The following is a 25087-nucleotide window of genomic DNA, read 5'->3' as shown; positions in this document are numbered from 1 at the left end:
ATGATAGCCATGTATAAATATGTGAGAGGAAGCCACAGGGAGGAGGGAGCAAGCTTGTTTTCTGCTTCCCTGGTGACTAGGACGCAGAACAATGGCTTCAAACTACAAGAGAGGAGATTCCATCTGAACATGAGGAAGAACTTCCTGACTGTGACAGCCGTTCAGCAGAGGAACTCTCTGCCCCTGAGTGTGGTGGAGGCTCCTTCTTTGGAAGCTTTTAAACAGAGGCTGGATGGCCATCTGTCAGGGGTGATTTGAATGCAATATTCCTGCTTCTTGGCAGGGGGTTGGACTGGATGGCCCATGAGGTCTCTTCCAACTCTTTGATTCTGTGATTCTATGAATGGTGCCAAATATTCCAGAATGGTGAACGGGACCTTATTTCTCATTTATGAATCTGCTCAATCGCAACAGAGAGACACAAGAGTGTATACAGTATAAAATGTAGAGTCAGCGGAATATGTAAATGGCCTTCCAAGGTTCTGTGCATCTTCATTGTTTTGACTGATGTAGCTTTGAAACAAGACAGCCACCATCCTTTAGAAAACACCAATGAATGAGTGATTAAATGAATGAATGAATGAATGAGTCATAATAAATTCCAGCGCTTGTTGCAGATATTTAATTGCTGCACCATAAATGATCCAGTGCAATAGCATATAATATATTTGGAAAACCAATGTACATATTACAACCCACCCACCCCACCCCCCAACACAATAATATGTGGTTTGACAATGCTATTGGATCAAAAAATGATTACATATGCCAGAACACAACCTAAGTACTAAATGAAGAATCAAGAGCTATTCTTTGTGCAAAAGTCAAAGAAACAAAAGCATGGGAACCCCCCCCCCCCCCCCACACACACACGAGCCACACAGTCAGCAAAAAACACTTTTGCCATAGTAGCAAGAAATACTCACAAAAAACCCCTCTATTCCCCAAAGCAAAAGAAAAGTTACATGTGAGAGGGGAGTCAACTTCTGCTCACCTCCTTTGAATTAGTCAGTCAGAATCAGGCCTGTAGCCGGTGGTGGTGGGGGGGTTTAGGGGTTCAACCCCCCCCCCTGAAAATTTTCAGGTTAAAAAACAACTTTTTGGGCCTATTTTTGGCCTTACTAACCTTGCATACCTTGTATCTTATACGTTTTACGGAGCAATAAGGGTCTTTGGTCTGTATTTAAAATGTTGTTGTTGTGTTATCGAACTACTCTTCATGATTTGCTAAAAAGATTTTTACCCCCCCCCCCCCCCTGAAAGTCATCCTTCTGATGGGACAATGATTGCAAGTGTTTTTGCATTTTTGATCATTTCTTTCTGTTTGGACTTTTTCTGCAAAGAAAATTCACAAAGCTTATGCACACATTTTTTTGGTAAAAATCTGTTCTGCACAGACATATTTTGTGCAAAATACAAGGTTTCCACCCAGGAACTATTATGTGGTCTCGTTGTTTCAGGGTTGGTCATGAAATATTAAATACATTTTTGGTCAAAATACATTTTTACAACAAAATCAACAAAAATAAGCAACCAACTACAACTACAAAAAAGCATTGGACTTTTCACTATTGTACAGTAGCAAAAAAAAAAAGGCGGGTGGAAGTTGACATTTTTTCATGGAGGGTGGTTGATGTGTCAAGTTTTCATGTCTCACCACAGATGAGAAAATCTGCAAATGTTCTTTGCATATTCTTTTTTTTTTAATAACTCATCTCATGTTGTGAAAGCTATTGGGCTTCTTTACTTTATCATCAGTAGTTTCCTTCTTGTGGATCATAAACCAAAGCAAGGCTGTATATGAAACCCTGCATGTTTATGTATGTGTATTCTCATTCCTTGCATTATCTACATTTTTAAAGCAACTAATCAAGATGGGAAAAAGAGAGGGATTTCATTACATAAGTTGCTAACTTGCAACTGAATATGGGGACTTAGAAGATATGATATGGAAAGATTATATCTTCCTTTAATATATGTGATGGCTCATTCACAGACATGAAGCTGATGCATGTGGTTGTTGGATAAATACAGTTAGTGTTCATGAATAAATAACGACATCATCTGGGCTAATTTGCCTGTTGTACACCGATTCCTCTCCCCTTTTGCCATGGACCACGAGAGGCTCCATGGCAAAAGAGGAGAGGAACTGGCATATGATGCCATGGTGGCAGCATGGGAGGCTTCCCATGTTGCATTTGCAACAATGGGGGAAGCCATGTGGCAGATGCTTTCCCCTGTGGGATGGGGCCAAATGTAAGTCGGGCAATGCAGGATGTGGGGCAAAGGGTTCTTCACGCCCCCTACCAGGACTTCACAGAATCTCAACGTTAATGTGATAAGGTCCATAGTGTATGTGTTCAATTCATTGCCCTTTCTGAAGACATAGTGAAATGTATGACTGACTTCACTCCCCAAAAATGAAAATAGTGTCTTAGTTCAATGTATTGTCGAAGGCTTTCATGGTCGGAATCACTGGGTTGTTGTAGGTTTTTTCGGGCTGTATGGCCATGGCCTAGAGCAGGGGTCCTCAAACCTTTTAAACAGAGGGCCAGGTCACAGTCCCTCAGACTGTTGGAGGGCCGGATTATAATCTGAAAAAACATGGATGATGCATCCTATGCATATATCTTATTTGTAGTGCAAAAAACACTTTAAAACAATAAAATAATTAAAATGAAGAACAATTTTAACAAATATAACTTATTAACATTTCAATTGGAAGTGTGGGCCTGTTTTTGGCTGATAAAATAGGATTGTTGTTGTTAGTTGCTGTTGGGTGCTTTCAAGTCATTTCAGACTTAAGTTGACCCTGAGCGAGGGCTGGGTAAATGACCTTGGAGGGCCATATCTGGCCCCTGGGCCGTAGTTTGAGGAGCCCTGGTCTAGAGGCATTCTCTCCTGACGTTTCGCCTGCATCTATGGCAAGCATCCTCAGAGGCAGTGAGAATGCTCACTACAGACCTCACTACCTCTGAGGATGCTTGCCATAGATGCAGGCGAAACGTCAGGAGAGAATGCCTCTAGACCATGGCCATACAGCTCGAAAAAACCTACAACCCAGTGTCTTAGTTAATGGTTGTATCTCTGGGAAGCTGGCCAGTTAAAATTCATGATTAACCAGTTAAAATTCATGAGTAAACCACAGTTTTTTAACATGACACATGGAGGGGGGGGGGGTTGAACCTTTAACGCCCCCCCCCCCCCCCCGGGTTATGGCTCTGCCTGCTACACATACCATTCTTTGTCCAGTGCAGCAGGTGGATCTTTTTAACTACTTCTGAGCCACTCGGTATGATCCTGTGATGAATTCAAGCATTCTTAATGGATAGCTGAAGTCCTGGAGCTGAGCCAGGAGGTGGAGATTTTGGAGAAGGAATGTTTAACATTTATCTTTCTAAATCCACTTTCTGAAGCTATTACCACCATGGGTAGAGGAAAATGTATGGCGTGATGCTTGAATGCACCTGAAAACATTTTCCAGAATCTTCTTCATTAGGGTATATATGCTATGGAAGATCTTGAGGTAGGGTTCCATAGTGGAGAGCCCCCGGTGGCACAGTGGGTTAAACCCCTGTGCCGGCAGGACTGAAGACCGACAGGTCGCAGGTTCGAATCCGGGGAGAGGTGGATGAGCCCCCTCTGTCAGCTCCAGCTCCTCATGCGGGGACATGAGGGAAGCCTCCCACAAGGATGATAAAAACATCAAATCATCTGGGCTTCCCCTGGGCAACGTCCTTGCAGACGGCCAATTCTCTCACACCAGAAGCGACTTGTTGCTCCTGACACGATTAAAAAAAATAGTGGAGATTATACAGTTTCATGGGAATATAAGGTGCAGAACATCTGTGAAAATAGAAAAACCATGAATAAAAATTGCCTTTTTTTTAAGCTGAGAAAATGAATATATAGGAACATCTGGGTCCCCTAGGGAAACTATACGATCAGCCTCTGGCAGAAGTTGACCATAGGGCCATACTGGTAGACCTCGAGCTTCCTAGAGAAAACATATTAATCAAATCCTATATAATCACATATGTAAAAGTTAAATTCACAAATGTGGAGGGCCAACAGTATAATGCAATCCTCCTGATGTTTCTGGGCTGTGACACTCAGAATTCTTATCATTGTCAATGTGGACTGCTGTGATTTCCAACGAAAGACCTTCTAGAGCAGGGGTCCTCAAACTTTTTAAACAGAGGGCCAGGTCACAGTCCCTCAAACTGTTGGAGGGCCAGATTATATTTTTTTTTAAAAAAAACATGAATGAATTCCTATGCACACTGCACATATCTTATTTGTAGTGCAAAAAACATTTTAAAACAATACAGTTTTAACAAATATAAACTTATTAGTGTTTCAATGAGAAGTGTGGGCGTGCTTTTGACTGATGAGATAAGATTGTTGTTGTTGTTGTTGTTGTTGTGTGCTTTCAAGTCGTTTCAGACTTAGGTTGAACCTGAGCAAGGGCTGGGTAAATGACCTTGGAGGGCCATATCCGGCCCTCGGGCCTTAGTTTGAGGACCCCTGTTCTAGAGAGCCACACCATTATTTATTTATTTATTTATTATTTGCACTTGTTAACCGCCACTCTCAGCCCGAGGGCGACTCGTGGCGGTGTACAGAACATAGAAAAGACAACAATTACAATAAATCAAGACCATAACATAACATCTTACTACTACAACAACTAATTAAACTAAAAATCCGCATTCGTCTAGTTTGGGGTTATAATCAATCTCATAATCATAGTCCATTCCGGTGGTCATTCCCAAAAACATAGCACTTAGTTGAAGGCCTTTTCGAAGAGCCAGGTTTTCAGGCCCCTGCGGAAGGCCATGAGGGAAGGCGCCTGTCTGATTTCAGCAGGGAGGGCGTTCCATAGCCCTCCATACCGTTATCAGAGGTACTGAAAACAGTAAAAAAAAAAAGACGTCATCTATTGGTCAGGGGAGCATCCATCTTTCCAAATGATTTGACCACCGCTCAGACTGACCTTTGATCCATTTCAAGGGTTTAAGTTCTGCTCATCTAATACAGTAAAAACAATCAAGTATCTTGTGGCAATTTACAAGCAATTCTTATTTGGCACAACGTTCTGTTGACTGCAGCTAAATCTATCAAACCTTAAAAAAACCTTATTTACCAAAGAAAATATACTTGTTCATCATTAGCTAATCTAAATATTTATTGCATTTAAATTTCAAATACGACCATTCATATTAGTAACACATCTTGTTACTGACCTTTTGTTTGGCAAAAACTCAGGAAGGCCTGGCATTTTATCTGGAATGACTCATCTGAGTCATCTAAGATCCAGCCAAGGGCTACAAACCCCATGCACAGTTAAACAAAATATTGCTTAAATCCCATTATTTCCAATAGAAATAAAATATGGACTATGATTGGTGTAGTCATTTCAGTAGTAGAGTAAAATCAATCTAGCATTAATGTATAATATATATTAATATTAATATATGAATTAACACATGAACGAATCAATCTCTTTGTTGATCTATGGTCTTGATAATTTCTCACAAGACCTCTGTGTCTATATATGTATGTGTGTGTATAGATAGATAGATTTTCTAATGTTGACCATTTCTAATGTTGACCATTCTAAATTTACTACCAACGATGCTAAGCTGCCACAGAGATAAGCTCCATATAAGTGAAGGTGGCAAGGAATAATAGCTTGGGAAAGTTGCTTTCTTGGACAACAACACTCAACATCTACATTAGACCCCTTGCCAGTTTAGCTCGGAGATTCGGCCTGGACTGCTACCAATATGCGGACGACACCCAACTCTTGTTGCACTTGGAGCCTGGAGTAGCGTCAATACCTGACAATTTCACCTTATGCCTGGAGGCTTTGTCGAACTGGCTACGTGCTAGCAGACTGAAGGTGAATCTGGCGAAGACTGAGATCCTGTGGCATGGCTGCCCGATAGGCACTGCTCTATCTCCATCACCTACCATTAAGAGCCTAGGTGTCGTTTTGGATTCGCAGCTGATGATGGAGGCTCAGGTCGCTGCTGCCAGCAAACAGGCCTTTTTCCATCTACGACAAGCGAGGCAACTGGCACCTTACCTGTCGGATGAGGCTCTGGCAACAGTCATCCATACCACGGTCACATCTAGGCTAGACTATTGTAACGCTTTGTATGTTGGCCTTTCTATTTCTATGACCCAAAAGCTCCGTATTGTCCAGAATGCTGCAGCCAGGTTACTCACAAAAATGCCCATGAAATGCCATATAACACCAGTGCTGCGGCGTCTACACTGGCTCCCAATTGAGTATCGTGGTTTGTATAAGATGCTGGTCCAACCTTTAAAACTTTATATGGCCAGGGTCCATTGTATCTTAGAGACCATCTCTCCTTTTCCCATCATCAGAGGTCGCCACGACTATCCCAACGCGATTTGCTCTATATGCCGGGTCCTAGGGAAGTGCACTTGGAAAGCACCAGGCGCAGGGCCTTCTCTATTTCTGCCCCTGCCTTATGGAATTCCTTGCCTCCCTATCTGAGAGCCATGCGTGACTTAGGGCATTTTATCCTAGCACTTAAGACCTGGCTTTTTACTAGAGCATTTCACCCATGTTAATTTTAATATTTGTATGTATGTGTTTTATCCTGTATAATTTCTGCTATGTAAATCGCCTGGAGCATCTCGGATGGAGGGCGATTAATAAGTAATTAAAGATGATGGTGATGATGATGAAAAGAAGTGGTCAGTTGAAACATTCACACCTAGCTCCAACGGACAAGAGTTCTTTGCCCCACCCTGGTCATTCCACAGGTATATAAACCCAGTTTCCTAGTTCCAATAGACCTCTGAGGATGCTTGCCATAGATGCAAGCGAAACGTCAGGAGAAAATGCCTCTAGAACATGGTCATATAGCCCGAAAAAACCTACAACAACCCAGTGATTCCGGCCATGAAAGCCTTCGACAAAACACTCAAAATCTCCACAGCTAACAGACTATGCTGATTCAAATGTTTTGGAAATTAACAGCCCCCCACCCCTCCAAAAAATAACTTTTTCAAGCTATTATTTCTGTGTTTTCTGTACTATTGCAATATATGGGAACTTAAATTCATTTACGTGCATGAAAATAGCCACCCTACTGTTAGTCATGAACAAAGATATGAGACTTTCCTTCTTATCCCTTCCTCACTGAAAGGTCTGGAAAGTTGGTGATGCATTAGTTTTTAACAACAGTCACTGGGAGGGAGGAATGCAATGGGGCTGGCCAAGAATGTTTTCTCAAAGCGCCTTCTCTTGAAGAGGCAGCAAAAGTCAAAGTTAGTTGGCTAAAGACCGCTTCATTAGATCACCCTCAGGAACAGTCCAGCTGGAAGAACCGTGCAAACATTGAAATCCTAGTGGGAAGATAATCATTTGGCACAATATCTCTAGCTGAGTTTGCAAAATGCATCTTCCTTGCTATGAGGGTTTTGCCGTCCGTACACCTGTGTTAGATTTCAGCAATCCAATGGAGGCCTGTTTGATTGCTCCCTGATTGAAAGGCTGGAGAGAAAAATCCAGATGTATGTAAAGATTTAAATTGGTCAGTATTTAATCTCCTACTCTGCACACATGTTTTCTTTTTAGAGAAAAGTAATGTTAGGATAATTCTGAAGTTAAAAGTGTGTGGCTGCTCTAACCCAAAAAGCTCTGAACTTCCTTACTGCCAACCGCATTATAGAGGCTGCATTGTGGTGAATCCGGTGGTGCCCGTCGGGAGGTGTGGGGAACTCACTATCCTGCATCACCCGACTCATCCGTTGCCCCATCCCATGCAGGGAGGGGAAGTCTGCTGCCTGGCTTTCCCCCATTATTTATTATTTTTTTATTATTTACTTTATTTGTATGCCGCTTTTCTCAGCCAATCGGCGACTCAAGGTGGTTTCCAACAAATCAGTACATATACACACATAATACAGATTAAGTTATTGTAGGTTTTTTGGGGCTATATGTCCATGTTCTAGAGGCATATTTTCTCCTGACGTTTCGCCTGCATCTATGGCAAGCATCCTCAGAGGTAGTGAGGTCTGTTTGGAAGTAGGAAAATGGGTTTATATATCTGTGGAATGACCAGGGTGGGACAAAGGACCTTTGTCTGCTGGAGCTAGGTGTGAATGTTTCAACTGACCACCTTGATTAGCATTTAATGGCTTGGAAGTGCCTGGGGGAAATCTTTTGTTGAGAGGTGATTTGATGTGCCTGATTGTTTACTCTCTGTTGTTTCACTGTTGTAATTTTAGAGTTTTTTAATACTGGTAGTCAAATTTTGTTCATTTTCATGGTTTTTTCCTTTCTGTTGAAATTGTCCGCATGCTTGTGGATTTCAATGGCTTCTCTGTGTAGTCTGGCATGGTGGTTGTGAGAGTGGTCCGACATTTCTGTATTCTCAAATAATATGCTGTGTCCAGGTCGGTTCATCAGGTGCTCTGCTATGGCTGACTTCTCTGGTTGAAGTAGTCTGCAGTGCATTTCATGTTCCTTGATTAGTGTTTGGGCAATGCTGCGTTTGGTGGTCCCTATGTAGACTTGTCCACAGCTGCATGGAATATGGTAGGCTCCTGCAGAGGTGAGAGGATCCCTCTTGTCCTTTGCTGAACGTAGCATTTGTTGGAATTTTTTGGTGGGTCTGTAGGTGGTTTGTATGTTGTGTTTCCTCATCAGCTTCCCTATGCGGTCAGTGGTTCCCTTGATGTATGGCAAGAACACTTTTCCTCGGGGTGGATCTTCATCTTTACTCTCGTGGCTTATTATTGGTCTTGCAGCTCTTCTGTTGTCTGAGGTGGAGTATCCATTGGCCTGTAGAGCCCAGTTGAGGTGGTTCAGTTCATCTTGAAGGAGGTGGGGTTCACAGATCGTTTTCGCACTGTCTGCCAAGGCTTTAATGGTGCTTCTTTTTTGACGGGTGATGGTTGGAGTTTTTATGTAGATATCTATCTGTGTGTGGGGGTTTTCTGTAAACGGTACAGAATTAAATACATATTAAAACACTAAACAATATAGAACATCACAAAAGCAATAAAAACAACATCATTAGCATCTCATTATTATCAAGCATTGTCCATTTCCATTGTCAAATCGTTCAATTTCCTATATTAGCTACTCTGCATTTGTAAATGCTTGCTCGAACAGCCATGTTTTAACTTGCCTCCGAAACGTTAAGAGGGAGGGAGCAGATCTAATCTCCCTAGGGAGGGTGTTACATAGCCAAGGGGCCACCACTGAGAAGGCCCTGTCTCTCGTCCCCGCCAAACGTTCTTGAGACAAAGGCAGGACCGAGAGCAGGGCCTCCCCAGACGATCTTAGAGTCCTCAATGGTTCATAAGGGGAGACATGTTCAGACAGGGCCAGAACAATTTAGGGCTTTATAGGCCAAAGCCAGCATTTTGAATTGGGCCCAGTAGCAAACCAGCAGCCAGTGGAGCTGGCTCAACAAAGGAGTTGTATGTTCCCTGAGTGCCGCTCCTGTTAGCAACCTGGCTGCTGTTCGTTGGACTAGTTGGAGCTTCCGGACCGTCTTCAAAGGCAACCCCGCGTAGAGAGCGTTGCATTAGTCTATACGGGATGTAACCAGAGCGTGGACTACCGTGGCCAAGTCAGACATCCCAAGGTACAGGCGCAGCTGGTGCACAAGTTTTAACTATGCAAAGGTTCCCCTGGTCACCGCCGAAACCTGAGGTTCCAGCCTCAGCGATGAATCCAGGATCACACCCAAGCTGTGAACCTGCATCTTCAGGGTGTAACCCTATGCTATTGTTGCTCGTGCAACATGGGAACCCTCCTGTGCTGTCGCCGCAGTGGTATATCTTGGTTCTGCAATAGTTTGGTCACAGAGCCCTGCCAGAAGTAGTATTATGTCGTGGGATGGGAGCTGACAGGCTTTGTGGCTGGAATAACACTGAACTAGGTGTATGCCACTGAAACAAGCCCCGTTTGATGAGGTCATAGGTAACACTCAAATGATACAAAATGGAAACTGGGGTTGTGCCTTTGAATCCCCTGAGAGACAAGATGGATAAAGTTTATCTCACCTGTTTTACACTCCACATTTTCATCTAGTGTCCTCCCTCTGAGCACATCTGAAGTTCTTCTTATGACAACAGGCAAAGGTTGCATAAAGGGCTTGTGCTATTGGCAGTTTAATGCAAACATCTCACTCTCTGTGTATGAAGCTATAATGCATCTGTATTGATTTAACTATAATGCCCCCAAGATTAAATTGAGAAAGACTGGAGCTGCAGAAGGCAAGGAATGTGAAGAATCGAGAGGGACCTCGCCATTGAAAATGGGATGAGGTGACTAGAACAAATAAGACACAGCACTTCCTTCGAAATCTGGGGTGAAAGTAATGCAGTCCTCCAAATTTTGCAAGTTAGGACCTCCCAGTAACATTACCCAAAGTAGACTAGATGAGAAACGATAGATTCTGTAGTCCAATGCTTTTTGGGGACCTACCTGATTCCTGTTCCATTGCCAAAGTAAAACCAAAGCACTTCACACAGTAAATATAAACCAAGGATGGGAATTACACAACCTGAGGACTGCATAGACCCACCAAATTTAGTTTTGCAGCCTCAGCATTAGACTGCATATCTGCACATCAATGTGGACATGTATGTTTCTGGCATTTTGATTCTGTTGGCCCTCCATCTGCCTGGTGACTTCATACAGATTGTATCTGAGATGAAATCCATGGTTGGTCCCCAGGAGACACAATTAGTCCCCAGACCCATGGAGTTTGCCCATCCCAGGACAATGCGTGTAAGAAACTAATCTCAAAAAATATAATACTAGGTCCAGACTGAGTCATATTTTGAGTAACTATGGCTGACTAAGTGTTGCAATAGTCCATATGGGAATTTACCAAAGAGCATGACTAATTGTCTCAAGGTCATTTCTCCCAGCCATAGCAGTTTTCTTTTCGTGTCAGGAGCGACTTGAGAAATTGCAAGTCACTTCTGGTGTGAGAGAATTGGCCATCTGCAAGGACATTGCCCTGGGGACGCCCAGATGGTTGATGTTTTACCATCCTTGTGGGAGGCTTCTCTCATGTCCCCACATGGGGAGCCAGAGCTGACAGAGGGTGTTCATCCGCGCTCTCCTCGGATTCAAACCTCTGACCTGTCGATCTTCAGTCCTGCTGGCATAAGGGTTTAACCCATTGTACCACTGAGGGCTCCAGACATAGCCATAATTAGTATATATGATTTGGGGCAGTTGGACAGTGGGACAGTTTGGACAGTGGGACAGTTTGGATGGAGGGCAAACTGTGGGAATACCCACCCCTCCCCCTCCCAGACCCCTTAGAACAGTAGTAAAATCTTACCTATCCTCCATTAGAAGCCTTGGATGGCTCTCCAGGCGCATAGAAATGACGCACCCTGAGAGGAGGGGGAGGAGGGAGGAAAATTGCCACAAGAGCTGGCTGAAAGCTTCTAATGGATGATAGGTAACTTTTTACTATTAGGTGTAGTTTGGACAGCAGATCCAAATTACACCTAGTAGTAAAAAGTTACCTACACCTTCCACCCCAATTCAAGAGTAACGTGGGGTGTGTGTGTGTGTGCCATGCGTCATGTGATGGCGCATGGCAGGCTCCATCCTTGCTACACAAGAAAACTGCAAAATGGGGCACAAATGTCCCATGTGAAGAGGTGGAAAGACCTCATCATATTCATGAAGGGCAGCAGGGTGATTTGCCAGTCTCTGCGGCAAATCCATGGGGCAGGGGGGCAATCCCCACCATGTCCTCAGGCGGCCCACCACATCCCCAGGCTGAGAGGATAGGCAGACACGTGGCTGCTGATAGTCCTCTGGAGGGCAGGAAGGACAGGAACGCATGCAGCTGGAGAGCTCTCAAGAGCCACATGTCTGCCTCCCTCATCCTTTCGGCATAAGGATGTGTCAGGTCACTACATACTTTAAGTGAGAGGACAGAGAAAAAGAGGAAGACCACAGGAAAGTGCCCACTGGGGTGCATCTGGCCCATAGGGCCTCACTTTGCCAATACCTGATCTATATACGGGCAGTTTCCAAGTTACAAACAATATAGGTTCTGTAGGTTTATTTCTAAATTGAATTAGTATGTAAGTTGGAACAGGTAAATTTGTGAAGTGTAACACACACATATCAGCCTTGGAAAGCATAGGGAAGGGTTAATACCCCTGTGGTTGTTGTTTTTTCTTTCTGCTCCTGTTCAGAAGAAACACCTAAATTTCAGTGGGTTAAACCCCTGTTCCGGCAGGACTGAAGACCGACAGGTCACAGGTTCAAATCCGGGAAGAGCGTGGATGAGAGAAGCATGAGAGAAGCCTCCCACAAGGATGATAAAACATCAAGACATCCAGACATCCCCTGGGCAATGTCCTTGCAGACGGCCTTGCAGACATCAGAAGCAACTTGCAGTTTCTCAAGTCACTCCTGACACACACACACACACACACAAACAAAAAACCTAAATTTCTGTCCCTGTGATCATTGGATTTTGAAAAATGGGGCTTTTTGTGGAAACAAGGATAGGACAGTCCCTCGATGGACTGTCACCTTGTCGTGGTGAGGGGGCTTGCGTGTTCCGATGAACCTGTGGGCACAACGACTGGAGTCATGCACTCCCAGGAGTGGCCGTCAGGGAGGTTCCAGACCAAGCACAGTCCAAAGACCCAAAGACCTGAACGGCAGAGCAGGCAGAGGATAACATGGTACATGTTACAATGGCTGTGAAGGTGGAAGAAGGCTGCAGCAGATTGAAAAGCCATGGTCATCTTGGTAAACTATGCCACCCAAGAAAACCTCACTTTGTGAAGACTGTGTGTTGATCAGTGTGCACTGAACTCCACGCATTAAAAAAAATTCATGCACAGGTGTCTTCCAAGGTGTTGGCGGGCAGGAAAAGAGATTTAAAGATGGGCTCAAAGCCAACCTACCTTGGTAGCCACCTCTCCACAAAAGTCAACATTGTCACTGAGCTCTGCGAGTGCAGCATATTTCCAAATGAAGCAAAGAGTATTTGAGGACTAGGACATCCGAAGGATACCAAGGTGCTTGTTTATAAAGCTGTTGTCCTCCCAACCCTGCTATATGCCCGTGAGACATGGACTATCTACAGATGTCACATGCAACTCCTGGAATGATTCCATCAGCGTTGCTTCCAAAAAATCCTGCAAATCTCTTGAGAAGATAAGTGGACAAATGTCAGCATGCTGGAAGAAGCAAAGACCACTAGCACTGAAGCGATGGTGTTCCACCATCAACTCCACTGGACCGGCCACATTTTCCGAATGCCCAACCATTGTCTCCCAAAGCAGTTGCTCTACTCCGAACTCAAGAATGGGAAATGGAATGTTGGTGGGCTGGAAAAGAAATTTAAAGATGGGCTCAAAGCCAACCTTAAAAACTCTGGCATAGACACTGAGAACTGTGAAGCCCTGGCCTGTGAGCGCTCCAGCTGGAGGTCAGTGCTGCAGAATTTGAAGAGGCATGAATGGGGGGCAAAAGAGAGAAATGTGCCAAGAGGAAGGCATGTCAAGCCAACCCCGACCAAGACCACCTTCCACCTGGAAGCCAAAGCCCTCGCTGTGGGAGAAGATGCAGATCAAGAATAGGGCTCCATAGTCACCTATGGACCCACCTTGGAGGATTATCTTACTCGGACAATGAGGGATCGCCTAAGTAAGTAAGTAAATTATGGAAACAAGGATTGGTGACAAAGCTTCAGTGGAGGCACCTTTCCCCCATGATAACTATGAGTCATTTGTAAGTCAGATGCTTTTAACTCAAGGGTTGATTATTTTTTTTCAAATGGATATTGAAGGGCTTTGTGGACTGGGCTGAGAACATGGGAGATTCAGTTCATGTCTCTACTGAACCATGTAGCTCCTAGGATGAACATGGGCCAGTCTCTCTCTCTCTCTCTCTCTCTTTTTTCTTTCCCCACCACCCCTTCTCTCTCAGCCTGAACTATCTCATAAAGTTGTTATGAACTAAAATGGAGAGGTTGAATTTATGTTCACTGCCTCAAGCACAGTGATGGAAAGGCAGAATATAAATCTACTAATGTTGATTCAATTTATTTCTCCAGTGTTTTGAAAGAGAAAATTGATGCATTGTGTGATTTTTTGCTATGTGTTAATAAGAAAGTAATAAACTCAGTTTCTTTGTGTTCCTTTCCAGGTTTTCACCAGCAATATTCATCTATCTGATTAGCATTGTACCATCATTGTGGCTTTTGGAGCTTCATCCTGAGATTCAGGTATTTTTCCTTTTTTTTACAATTGGGTTGGATACACACAGAGCTGATGTTACCCAAATTGCTTCAAGCAGGAAATGCAGAGCACTATCAATGGACAGGAAATTGGCTAATTGTTGAATTTTAATTCCAGAGAAAGGATGTCATTTAGATTTCCAACCTGAGGCATCAAATCTTTTTTGGATCAGCCCTAGATGTCGTTGAGGGCATCCCAGACCCCTGCCTTCAAGCTGGTTTGACCAGCAGCAGGGAGGTCCACAGTTCCTGGATGCCAAATTGGGCCAAACTGTTGAAATTTGCCCCAACAGCATGCTCAACTCTACACAGCCGTATGCTCTCTCCTTTCACTCCCTTGCTAGCCCCAACTTTGTAACAAATCCCTAAATAAAGATTGATCAAATTGCAACTTTTTAAACTCTCTAGCTTGATACTTTGTATCCCTTTCTTGCCTGAAACTATCTAAAAGCTTGAAACTAACATTTTCCAGGCCGCAGGAGACTGCAGGCCTGCCCGGAATGCCTTCCTGGCGTTCCGGGGAGGCCGAATCTGCGCTCCCCCAAACCGCGGATACGGAAACCCCCAGGGGGCCCTGTATCCGTGAGATGGCAGATCGCCTCCATTTTGATGACATATTTTTCCTGGCTAAATTCGAACACTATCTGCTATCTCACTTTTTGCATTTCGGGTTTCTACGCTCGGGGAATAACCTTTTAAGTTTTAAGAATATAATTTCAAGGAAACAGCTGATTGTCAAAAGACCGGTCTCGCTGTAACCACATGCTTTGTAGATGAATGATTGCTACATTGCATCCTTTTCAGCTGAATAGCTAATAAAAACACCTCGGTGCTGCTTCTTCAACTTTGGTGAGATTTCTTTCGGATTTTTAAGAAAATAAAATTGCTGAAAATCAGGCTTCTCTTAGCTCGCCAAAGTAGCGATCCCTCTTTGGTGGGGTCCCAGGGTCAGACTCTCCTAAAGTTCTTATCAACTTCATAGGCACAGAACATTTACATTTGTATGTGTACTTGACTCGCCTTTAAGAAACCAAGAATAAAAATATGAAAGTAGTAGCTTATTACGCTCGTGCAGAAAAGTCATAGCCTGTCATAAGTCATAAGAAATTTGTTAACTTTGTACTTACAATGAGATATCATATGCACACCCAAAACTTTAGAATCAAAACTTACCCAATACATTTTCATTTCTATTTTGTCAATCTCAGAAGGCTCCATCCCAAAGTCAGATTGATCTTCATTTTAATGGCAAGCAAGCAATGCTGTGCAGGTACAGCCGTACCAGGAGCTCCAATTTTGTTTGCTTTGCATTAAATGTTTGTTGTAGTCCTAAGTTTCAGGGACTCTGCAGATAGGTGGCTTCTCTTGGCTGCAGTCATAGGGCAAGCCACCTGTCAACTATCGTTAGGTTCCCTGGTCCTGCCCCCTTTTTGGGTTTTGGAGGGAATAGGAGCCATTTTGGGCCAGTCCATACAGACAAGCCTTTCATGCAGGACATAATACCAAGAGCTCCTGTAGAAAGCTTCGTCTTCTACAGCTTGGCCGGGGATATACAGCCCCACGGCTTGTCCGGGAGATACACAGCCTTACAGCTCCTCTGCTGAGGGAAGCTGGTCTTGCAGCACTTCAGCCAGCCATCACTGAAACCTGAACACCTCCTTTTTTTCCTTTGAGGTCTACAAAGCTCTGCTTGGTAAGGGTCACTCGCGGAAGCCAGAAGCAGTTGGTACCGTGTGTAGGGGCTCCACGTCAACATAGGCAAAGACAGACTGCCCAGATTAGAAGTTAAGGATTTCCCCATTAGTTAAATTACAGTTTATGAAGATAGTGCCTGTTCCCAGTGGACAAGATTGAGAGAGCCAATAGACTATTAAGAAAGCCTTGAAGTACCTGTTTGTTTTCAATAATAAAGAACTTTGTTGAACCTTTAAGCAATCTAAAGACTCTGTTTTAAGGAAATCCAAGGGCCTTTAATCTGAGGCAGTCCCGGCGTCCCGTTGGGCACACAGAATTTATGTTCTGCCTACAGTCTTATGCACAGGCCCAGCGTGCGACAGCACAAATGCAAAGCCAAAAACCTCCCATTCCTTTGTAAATTAATGGCCTCTCACCATTAGGAGCAGGAAAGGAGGGAGCAGAGTTTGCTGGGAAAAGCACCAAACTCTGGAAAATGTAGGAAGTGGCCCTATGCCAGAGAATTCAAAAGCCCTGCCCTAAACTACATTTCTCAGAATGCATCAGCATCAGAAAGTACTGATCAAGATTGGGGGGGGGGGGAGAGAGATTTCCCTGCGTACCCAGCCAGAGTTGGAATAAATGCAGGAGGGACATTATGCTATAGATGGGGTTACACTCCCCCTGAAGACACAGGTTCGCAGCTTGGGAGTGATCCTGGACTCATCGCTGAGCCTGGAGCCCCAGGTCTCAGCGGTGGCCGGGAGAGCTTTCGCACAATTAAAACTTGTGCGCCAGCTGCGCCCGTACCTTGGGAAGTCGAATCTCGCTCTTGTCACATCCCGGTTGGATTACTGCAACGCACTCTACGTGGGGTTGCCTTTGAAGACTGCTCGGAAACTTCAACTAGTCCAGCGAGAAGCAGCCAGATTGCTCACCGGAGCGGCGTACAGGGAGCACACCACCCCCCTGTTGCGTCAGCTCCACTGGCTGCCGATCCAATTCCGAGCACAATTCAAAGTGCTGGTTTTGACCTACAAAACCCTATACGGTTCCGGCCCAGTGTATCTGTCCGAACGGATCTCCCTCTACATCCCACCTCGAAGTTTAAGATCTTCTGGGGAGGCCCTGCTCTCGACCCCGCCAGTGGCACAAGTGAGACTGGCGGGGACGAGGAGCAGGGCCTTCTCAGTGGTGGCCCCCCACTTGTGGAACTCACTCCCCGGGGAGATCAGATCGACGACTTCCCTTCTAGCGTTTAGGAAAAAACTAAAGACCTGGATGTGGGACCAAGCTTTTGGCCATGCTGACAACTGATTAAAGGACCTATCGATAGACAAGGACAATGGAATGGAATGGATATATGGACTCTGATATATGGACTCTGACATGAGATAGTTTTTATGATTTTAATAGGTATTGATGTTTCATTTTAATTGTTGAACTGTTATATTTTGTATTGTTTGTTGTGTGATTTGGGCATCTAACTGTGCCTCCTTTGTAAGCCGCCCTGAGTCCCCCCCGGGGTGAGAAGGGCGGGGTATAAGTAGATGAAATAAATAAATAAATATAGCACATTTTGCTATAGCATTGTTGAGTCTCTACCAATTTAACATGGTTTGTGCCACAAAAATAAAGTTTCTGGAATAGAACAACTGCTTTCAATGTAAGAACTACACCATTAAACAAGAAATAATATTTTCAAACTAGTAACATATTTTCTTTATTATTAAATTATTCAGAAGCTTGATGGCCATTTGTCAGGTTTGTTCCTGGGTTATAAATTTATTTTCTATTACAAAAACATGGAGAAAGTTTATTAACCTGCAAAAACTTTATCTTTGTAGGAGGGACATCGTGCTATAGCAAATTTTGCAAAATTGGGGAGGGGAGTGAATAATTTTTTTATGGTGTTTCCAAAATTATGGGCCTAATTTTTTTTATAACTATAATGAAGTAGCTCTTTTTTGTTACTTTTTTGGTTAAGTAATTGAGCAAGTGGGGAAACTTCAGTGGTTCATTTCTCCCTAATTTTAGAGCTATCGTTATTATCTAATGCTTATTGCTATTGTTTTAAATGTTTATTGCTTTGTTTTATGAGTTTATTTATTGTTGTATTTGTTATGCTGTTGTTTTACTGATGTGTTGGGCCTCAGCCTCCTGTAAGCCGCACCGAGTCCTTTGGGAGATGTTAGTGGGGTATAAATAAAGGATTATTATTATTATTATCGTGATGAAACTTGCTATAATTGTACCACACATTTTCCACTGTTGGCCCACCAAGTTTCAGAATGTTACACTCATCCACTAATATTTGGGGAAATTTTGATTTTTTTTACAAACAATATTTTTTTAAAAAAAAAAACTACAAGAACTATCTATTTGGATTTTATATGCAATACACAAGACAATCAGGGCATCAATCGCCCCAAGTTTCAGAAAATTCCACACATCAACTGATTTTTGCGGATTTTTAAAAGTTTAGACAAAACATTTATCCCCCAAAAAGCCACAACAGCAATCCCCCTGAATGTCTGTCTAACGGTGTGTCTATATCACAGCCCCATTGGTGTTGTCTGATGCTGAGCACTGCATTCTGGGAAATGTAGTTTAGGACAGGGTCTTTTGAATTCTCTGCCACAGGGGGGCTCGCCTTCCCAAACTACATTTCCCAGAATGCTATGTTCTTGGTCTCCTGCCCAGATCAGCTAGTTCCGCCCCAGCTGCCCTTCCTTAGGGTGACCAGCAAGCAGCCTGGATCTTAATTTAAACAATAGCAATGGCCTCTTTGGCTTTACCAAAGTTGCTTAATGCTTATACTGAAAATTAAACTGTCTTTGGGAGACTTCCGAATGTTATAGAATTTTAACTAAGATTATTGGTGAGTGTTTTGATTCTTAATTATTTTCCTCTCTCTTTCCTGCATATTTCTTAATAGCGAATTGTTTGCATGAATCTAATGAGTTACTAATGACTCACAAGGACTAACAATAGTTTTACACAGCCCTAGTACCTACATTTGAATGGCACCAGCTTTTGTTTGTGAGGGTGGAGGACAGAGCATTTTTCACACGACACACCTAAGGACTGGAGCCTTCGGTGGTGCAGTGGGTTGAACCCCTATGCCAGCAGGACAGGTCGCTAGTTTGAATCCGGGGAGAGGCGGATGAGCTCCCTCTATCAGCTCCAGCTCCTCATGCAGGGACATGAGAGAAGCCTCCCACAAGGATGATAAAACATCAAATCATCCGGGTGTCTCCTGGGCAACGTCCTTGCAGACGGCCAATTCTCTCACAATAGGAGCAACTTGTAGTTTCTCAGGTCGCTCCTGACACGAAAAAAAACAACCCTAAGGACTAAATGTAACACACTAGTGTGTCTTGACATACAGTTTGGAAAGCTCTGTATTAGACACATGAATGACCATAAGAAGGTGCTTATCAGTGTATCAAATATTAAATAAGATTTTTTTTCTGCTACATCCCACTAAAGAACATGGTCAGATACCTCCTCCAACCACTGATTTTAGAGACAGGCCTCCCATTTCACGCAGAATGAGTTAAAATGTTTACCAAACTGGAAAGGCATTTGTGGCTAAGCTGTACCATGTCATTGAAACTGTAATCCATCTCTCAATTGCATGCTAGTCTTCACCAGGAAATTTTCATACAGCATCGCTTGTTAGAATCCCATTAAAAATGGCAATTTGTGTTTCATTTACATTTCTTCTTTTCCTGCTTTATTACATGCGGACAGCTATGATTACATTAATGTTGTTTCCCTTGCTCGTCGTCATGGCTCATTTACACTTTACATCCAATGTGGCAGTCAAATTGTAGTACATAATTGTGTGACATTACGTTAATGTTTGGACCAATACACTAAAGACACACAAACATAAAAATTACGGTATTATCTAATAGTTGTTTATTTAGGAATGGGTTCTGCTATGCTCAGTGGGACTTCTCCCCAGGTAAATATGTGCAGGATTAAAGCCAATTAATGTAATTATTTGTATTCAGGAACAAGTATATCAAGTGATATTTATTTATTTCTATTCTATCTTTTTGCTGGAGTGGCATCAATTAAAAGCCAACAATACAAGAATTAAAAATAATTACATTAATCAGATAAAATTATCTTAAAAGTACATAAAAGCACACACTGTAATAGCAAGCCTCTTTGGGCATATTTACACTAACCAGGTAGCATAAAGAGCTGGCAAATCTGTTCCATGGTGGCTAAACAGCGCACTGAGCTGGACTCCGTTAATGCAAGCGTGACCGCATCTCCGTATATGAACCCACACGATCTCTTCGTTCATCTGGTGAGGCCTTGCTCACGATCCCACCTGCATGGCAAGCGCAATTGGTGGGAACGAGGGACAGGGCCTTCTCGGTGGTGGCCCCACGACTCTGGAACTCCCTCCCCAAGGACATCAGGCACTCCCCAACAAGAAGGAGCTTGAAAACATGGATGTTCCAGTGTGCCTTCCCAGATTAAGGAATCCCAAGCAATGTCCCTAATGCACTTTATGAGAGAGTTAGAATTGTCTGCACACCCTCTTATTTCCAAAATATTCATTCTACCTCACCTGGACTTGCCCAGCATTTTTAGAATTTTAACCATTACATTTAGCCCTGCCACAGGTTTCTAATAGTGTCGTGTTTTTGTTAATGTTCTGCTTTGTTATGAGTTATTTATTTTTGCATTGTATTGTTGTTGTTGTGTTTTTGCTAATGATGTACTTTGGGCTCGGCCTCTTGTAAGCCGCACCGAGTCCTGCGGGAGATGGTAGCGGGGTACAAATAAAGGTTTATTATTATTATTATTATTATTATTATTATTATTATTTAATCTCCTTAATGCTTGATGTGCATTAAACAAATGCACATCATGAGCTTGCTCCAGGTTCTGGGGTAGAATTCGGAGCAACCATGTGGGTTGCTCCGAATTCTACCCCAGAACCTGGAGCAAACTCATCTTAGCACCTATGTAAAAAGTTCGGCCAGTTCCAAGATGAAACTGGGCATAATTCTTGACATGGCTCTCACCACCCACATCTGTGATGCCAACCAGAGCAAAGAGCTAATCGGAGAAAGAGGAGGGAGATTCCTCAACTCTCCCCCTTTCCACATGGCTCTGGCACCCTGATAAACATCACTTGAGAAGATGAGTGACCAGTACTACCCATGTTGGGCCCACTCACCACCATGATGAGGAGAACAGGATAGGACGGTACAAGTAGCCATCCAGTGTCCCCAAACCAGACTGGGTAGCATTGGATGTTCAGAACTCTCGTCCATCTATACAGCAATAAGGAGATGGTGGTCTAACCTATCCTGGGCCAATCCAGCATTTGCTATGTCAGATTAGCCCTGGAATAAGGGTCCGTGTAGATCAACCCCAGGCATGTAGCGGGGGGGGGGGGACTTGGGGGGCTTCAGCCCCCCCCCCCTGAAATTCTCATAGTGGTCCGCGAGAAGACCTTACTGGTACATTATTTAAACTGTTATGTTTATTCATATCATGATCTGATCACCATGCTCAATATATCCCATATGCATTGGGGTAACGATACAAAAGTAGACCCTCTTTCACTCAGACTCAGCCCCCCCCCCCCCGAATCAAACTCAGCTCCCCCCGAAACAAAATCCTGGCTACGGGCCTGATCCACCCTTAGAATCAAAGACCTATAAGAGTTCCACAGCAAATACAGCCTGTCTGGAAGGTCCCGTAGACTCATATAATCCAGTTCAAAGCAGACAATGTGGATTATCTGCTTTGATAATCTGGATTAACTGGCAATGTAGAGGGACCCTGAAACAGTCTGTTCCACTGGCTTGTTGTAGGTTTTTTGGCCTGTATGGCCATGTTCTGGAAGCCAGTAGTTCCGGCCATGAAAGCCTTCAACAATAGTCTGTTCCACTGTTGGAGAGCATTCACAGTCAGGATGTTCTTATGATGTATCTCAAGACTAAAAATTGAAATAGTGGTGCAACTTGTTAGGTGCAAGAAAAGTAGCTTGTTGGTTAAATGGACATTACAGTTATTAGGAGACTGTACGTTTTAGCATCAGAGAAGTTAGAATAACTACTGGCTCTTAATGCTTACAAATGTATGAATTTGTTCTGTCCTGAAAACTATGGAGATTGGTTTTTCATGCATCACTGCAGATATAGCTGGGGATGTGTCATTATTTTAATGTAAAAAATTGTGGTTTGGGATATTTCATTGAAGATGTGAATCTAATTTATTGTATGTTTAAAAATTTATCTGCCGTATTATTAATAATAAAAAGACTGAGAAAAAGACCACATTTTATAACTACATTAAAGAGTTGGGTCTACTGTACAACTTTTGTTCACAAAAGAAAGATAAACAGGCATACCTCAGTTAAGAAACAGTCTGATAAAGGAACTCATTTTATATCATCCAGTTCATTCTTTTCCTTCTTGTCATCTATTTAGCTTGAAATTCTTTAGCAGCTCCAGCATGGAAGATGGTGAAGGAAGGCCAGGGAAACTAGCTGAAAAGAATGGGATACTACTTTAGCCAATCCAACTTTGTGTGAAAACAAAAGGGAAGGAATTCAGAATTCAGAAAGCAGGGTTTGAATCTGGGGGTCTTTCCAGACAGGCTGTTATCCCAGGAACATTCACGTTTAAATACACGGATGTTCCTGCGGACCTGTCCATACCCACCCCAGAAAGCGCGTGCTTTCTAGGGTGGGTTTCCAGATGTTCTTCCAGGACTGATCCAGCAAAACATCTGAAGACCCTCCCCCAAAGCCCTTTAAAAATTAAAATAAATTTACTTGGCCTCCATTACAGTGTTGCCAGAGCTCTCCCGGCAAGTAGAAATGATACAACTGGGGAGTTGGGGGGCAGGGGTTGCAGCACCCCGTCGGAACAAATCTTGCCAAGAAAATACCATGATTTTCTTTGGAGTGCCATAAATTGGAAATGACTTGAATGCACAAGACAACAACAGAGAAGTGGAGAATATTTACATTTCCTGAATTGTCTTCTTCTTGTAGTTTTGCTCTAACAAAACTGACTCGATTGCACAGAACAATGGTAACCAAGATCAGCATTATAATAGAACTGAGACCAGCGACAACCTTCTATTAGAGAAGGTAAGTGGTTTTCTTTACGCTTAAAAATCTTTAAGGTAAAGGTTTTCCCCTGACATTAAGTCTACTCGTGTCTGACTCTGGGGGTTGGTGCTCATCTCAGTTTCTAAGCCGAAGAGCTGTCGTTGTCCATAGACACCTTCAAGGTCATGTTGTCAGCATGACTGCATGGAGCACCGTTATCTGAGGTCATCTGCAATAATTTGAATTCTGTTGCAGTAATCTTCTTCCCTGAATCTACAATTTGGTGATGGATCTGGGCATTGTATGTTTTTACCCTGTTCCCCCTTCTGCTCCCTCACCCATATTGTGTTTTTAGTAGTTATATTTATATTTTTAATGTACCAAACATGCCAGGTTTGTCTGGAAATGTGACACTATTTCCTGTGCTGGTCAATGACCGAAATAAATATTTTGATTTGATGTTCTGTTGTTAGTGTGGGTTAGGGTTACAGGCTACTGACGGGAGCAACCAGGCTACTGACGGGAGCTGGGTACAGGGAGCGCACAACTCTCTTGCTGCACCAGCTCCACTGGCTGCCAATTAGCTTCCGAGCACAATTCAAAGTGCTGGTTTTAACCTATAAATCCCTATACAGTTCTGGCCCAGTTTACCTGTCCAAACGTATTTTCCCCTATGAACCATCAAGGACATTAAGATCTTCCGGAGAGGCCCTGCTCTCAGTCCCACCACCTTCTCAAGCGCGTTTGGTGGGAACGAATGATGGGGCCTTCTTTGTGGTGGCCCCTCAGCTATGGAACTCTCTCCCGAGCGGGATTAGGTCTGCCCTCTCCCTCTTGTCCTTCAGGAGGCTAGTGAAATCCTTGTTATGGAATGAATCATTCCCAGAATAATGACTGAGACTGATTACAGACCAAAGTGAGTGACCACATATGTAGACTGAGTTGAACATGATTTTACCTTGGCGATTTGGTATATATGTATTTTATCTATATGTATTTTAATCTTGTATTGTTGTATGATGTTTTAACTTGTATTAGTAGCATTGAATCCTTGCTGTAAGCTGGTCTGAGTCCCTCTACGGAGGTGAGAAGATCAGGATATAAAAGTTTTTAATAATAATAATAATAATAATAATAATAATAATAATAATAACATACAAATCTCACCATTATATCTGGGAGGAGACAATGGGGAAGAATCCACCACAAAAAAATGTTCAATTAGCCTATTAATTCACACAGATCAAATTAGCTTCTTCCAGGTTCTGGGTTTCTGACTTCGGGTTCTTTTCACTCTGTTTCTTTTTCATGGTAAGTACAGAATAGGATTGCATACCTATTCATGCATTTGCCTGATGATGCACAAAGCTAAAACAAGGGATGGGAACATGTGCGGCATGTAAGCACTTCCTCCAATGCAGAGTAGGGCTGGGTAACCATGGAAAAATTTGTTTCTAAACTCGATTCGTTTTTAGGGGGTTTTTGCGTTTCGTTTTTTAAAAGAATTCCGAATTTTTTCTTTAAAAAAGTTCGAAATATACGAAATTTCGTAAATTACGAAACAATTACGAAACAATCACAAATCGATTCGTTAATGGCAGACGCAATTGCGCAATATGCAAAAAAACCCTCCAAATAGGACAGGGGGAACTTCTGAAGCTTCCCTCTCCCTCTGTTGTTGACTGTTGGTGTGATAATTTATTTTTTATCACTGATAAAACAAACAACAACCCTAAAACTTGCACCAGACATACGGAAATAATAACGAAACATTTCGAAACGATTTCGAAACGATTTCGAAACAATTACAAAACAATTACGAAATAAATTGAAAAATTCGTTTCGATTTTTAGTTGCTCCTGCATGGCTCAATATCGGATCGTAAGCTAATTTAAATACAAATCAATAACGAATTACGAAATTAACGAACGAAACCACCCAGCCCTACAGAGTATATATTAACCTCTAAAGAGGCTCTGTAACTGTACAAAGTTCTTGTGGGGAGGGTCCTATTCATTAGAGTTTT

The 25087-nt window shown here is 43.0% G+C and overlaps 1 protein-coding gene across 1 annotated transcript in view; it reads left to right on the top strand.

The window, feature by feature from the left end:
• Nucleotides 1-25087, top strand: part of TMEM26 (transmembrane protein 26) — a 42905-nt gene that overhangs the window by 1774 nt on the left and 16044 nt on the right. The window contains exons 2-3 of the mRNA XM_060768942.2: nt 14198-14276; nt 23002-23100. Coding sequence (XP_060624925.1) covers nt 14198-14276; nt 23002-23100 — 178 coding nt within the window. The remainder of the gene's footprint in view (nt 1-14197; nt 14277-23001; nt 23101-25087) is intronic.

Source organism: Anolis sagrei, chromosome 3, assembly GCF_037176765.1.
Source record: "Anolis sagrei isolate rAnoSag1 chromosome 3, rAnoSag1.mat, whole genome shotgun sequence".
Taxonomy (NCBI): domain Eukaryota; kingdom Metazoa; phylum Chordata; class Lepidosauria; order Squamata; family Dactyloidae; genus Anolis; species Anolis sagrei.
Note: the sequence above shows the minus strand (reverse complement) of the source record. Positions and strands in the feature narration are given on the sequence as shown.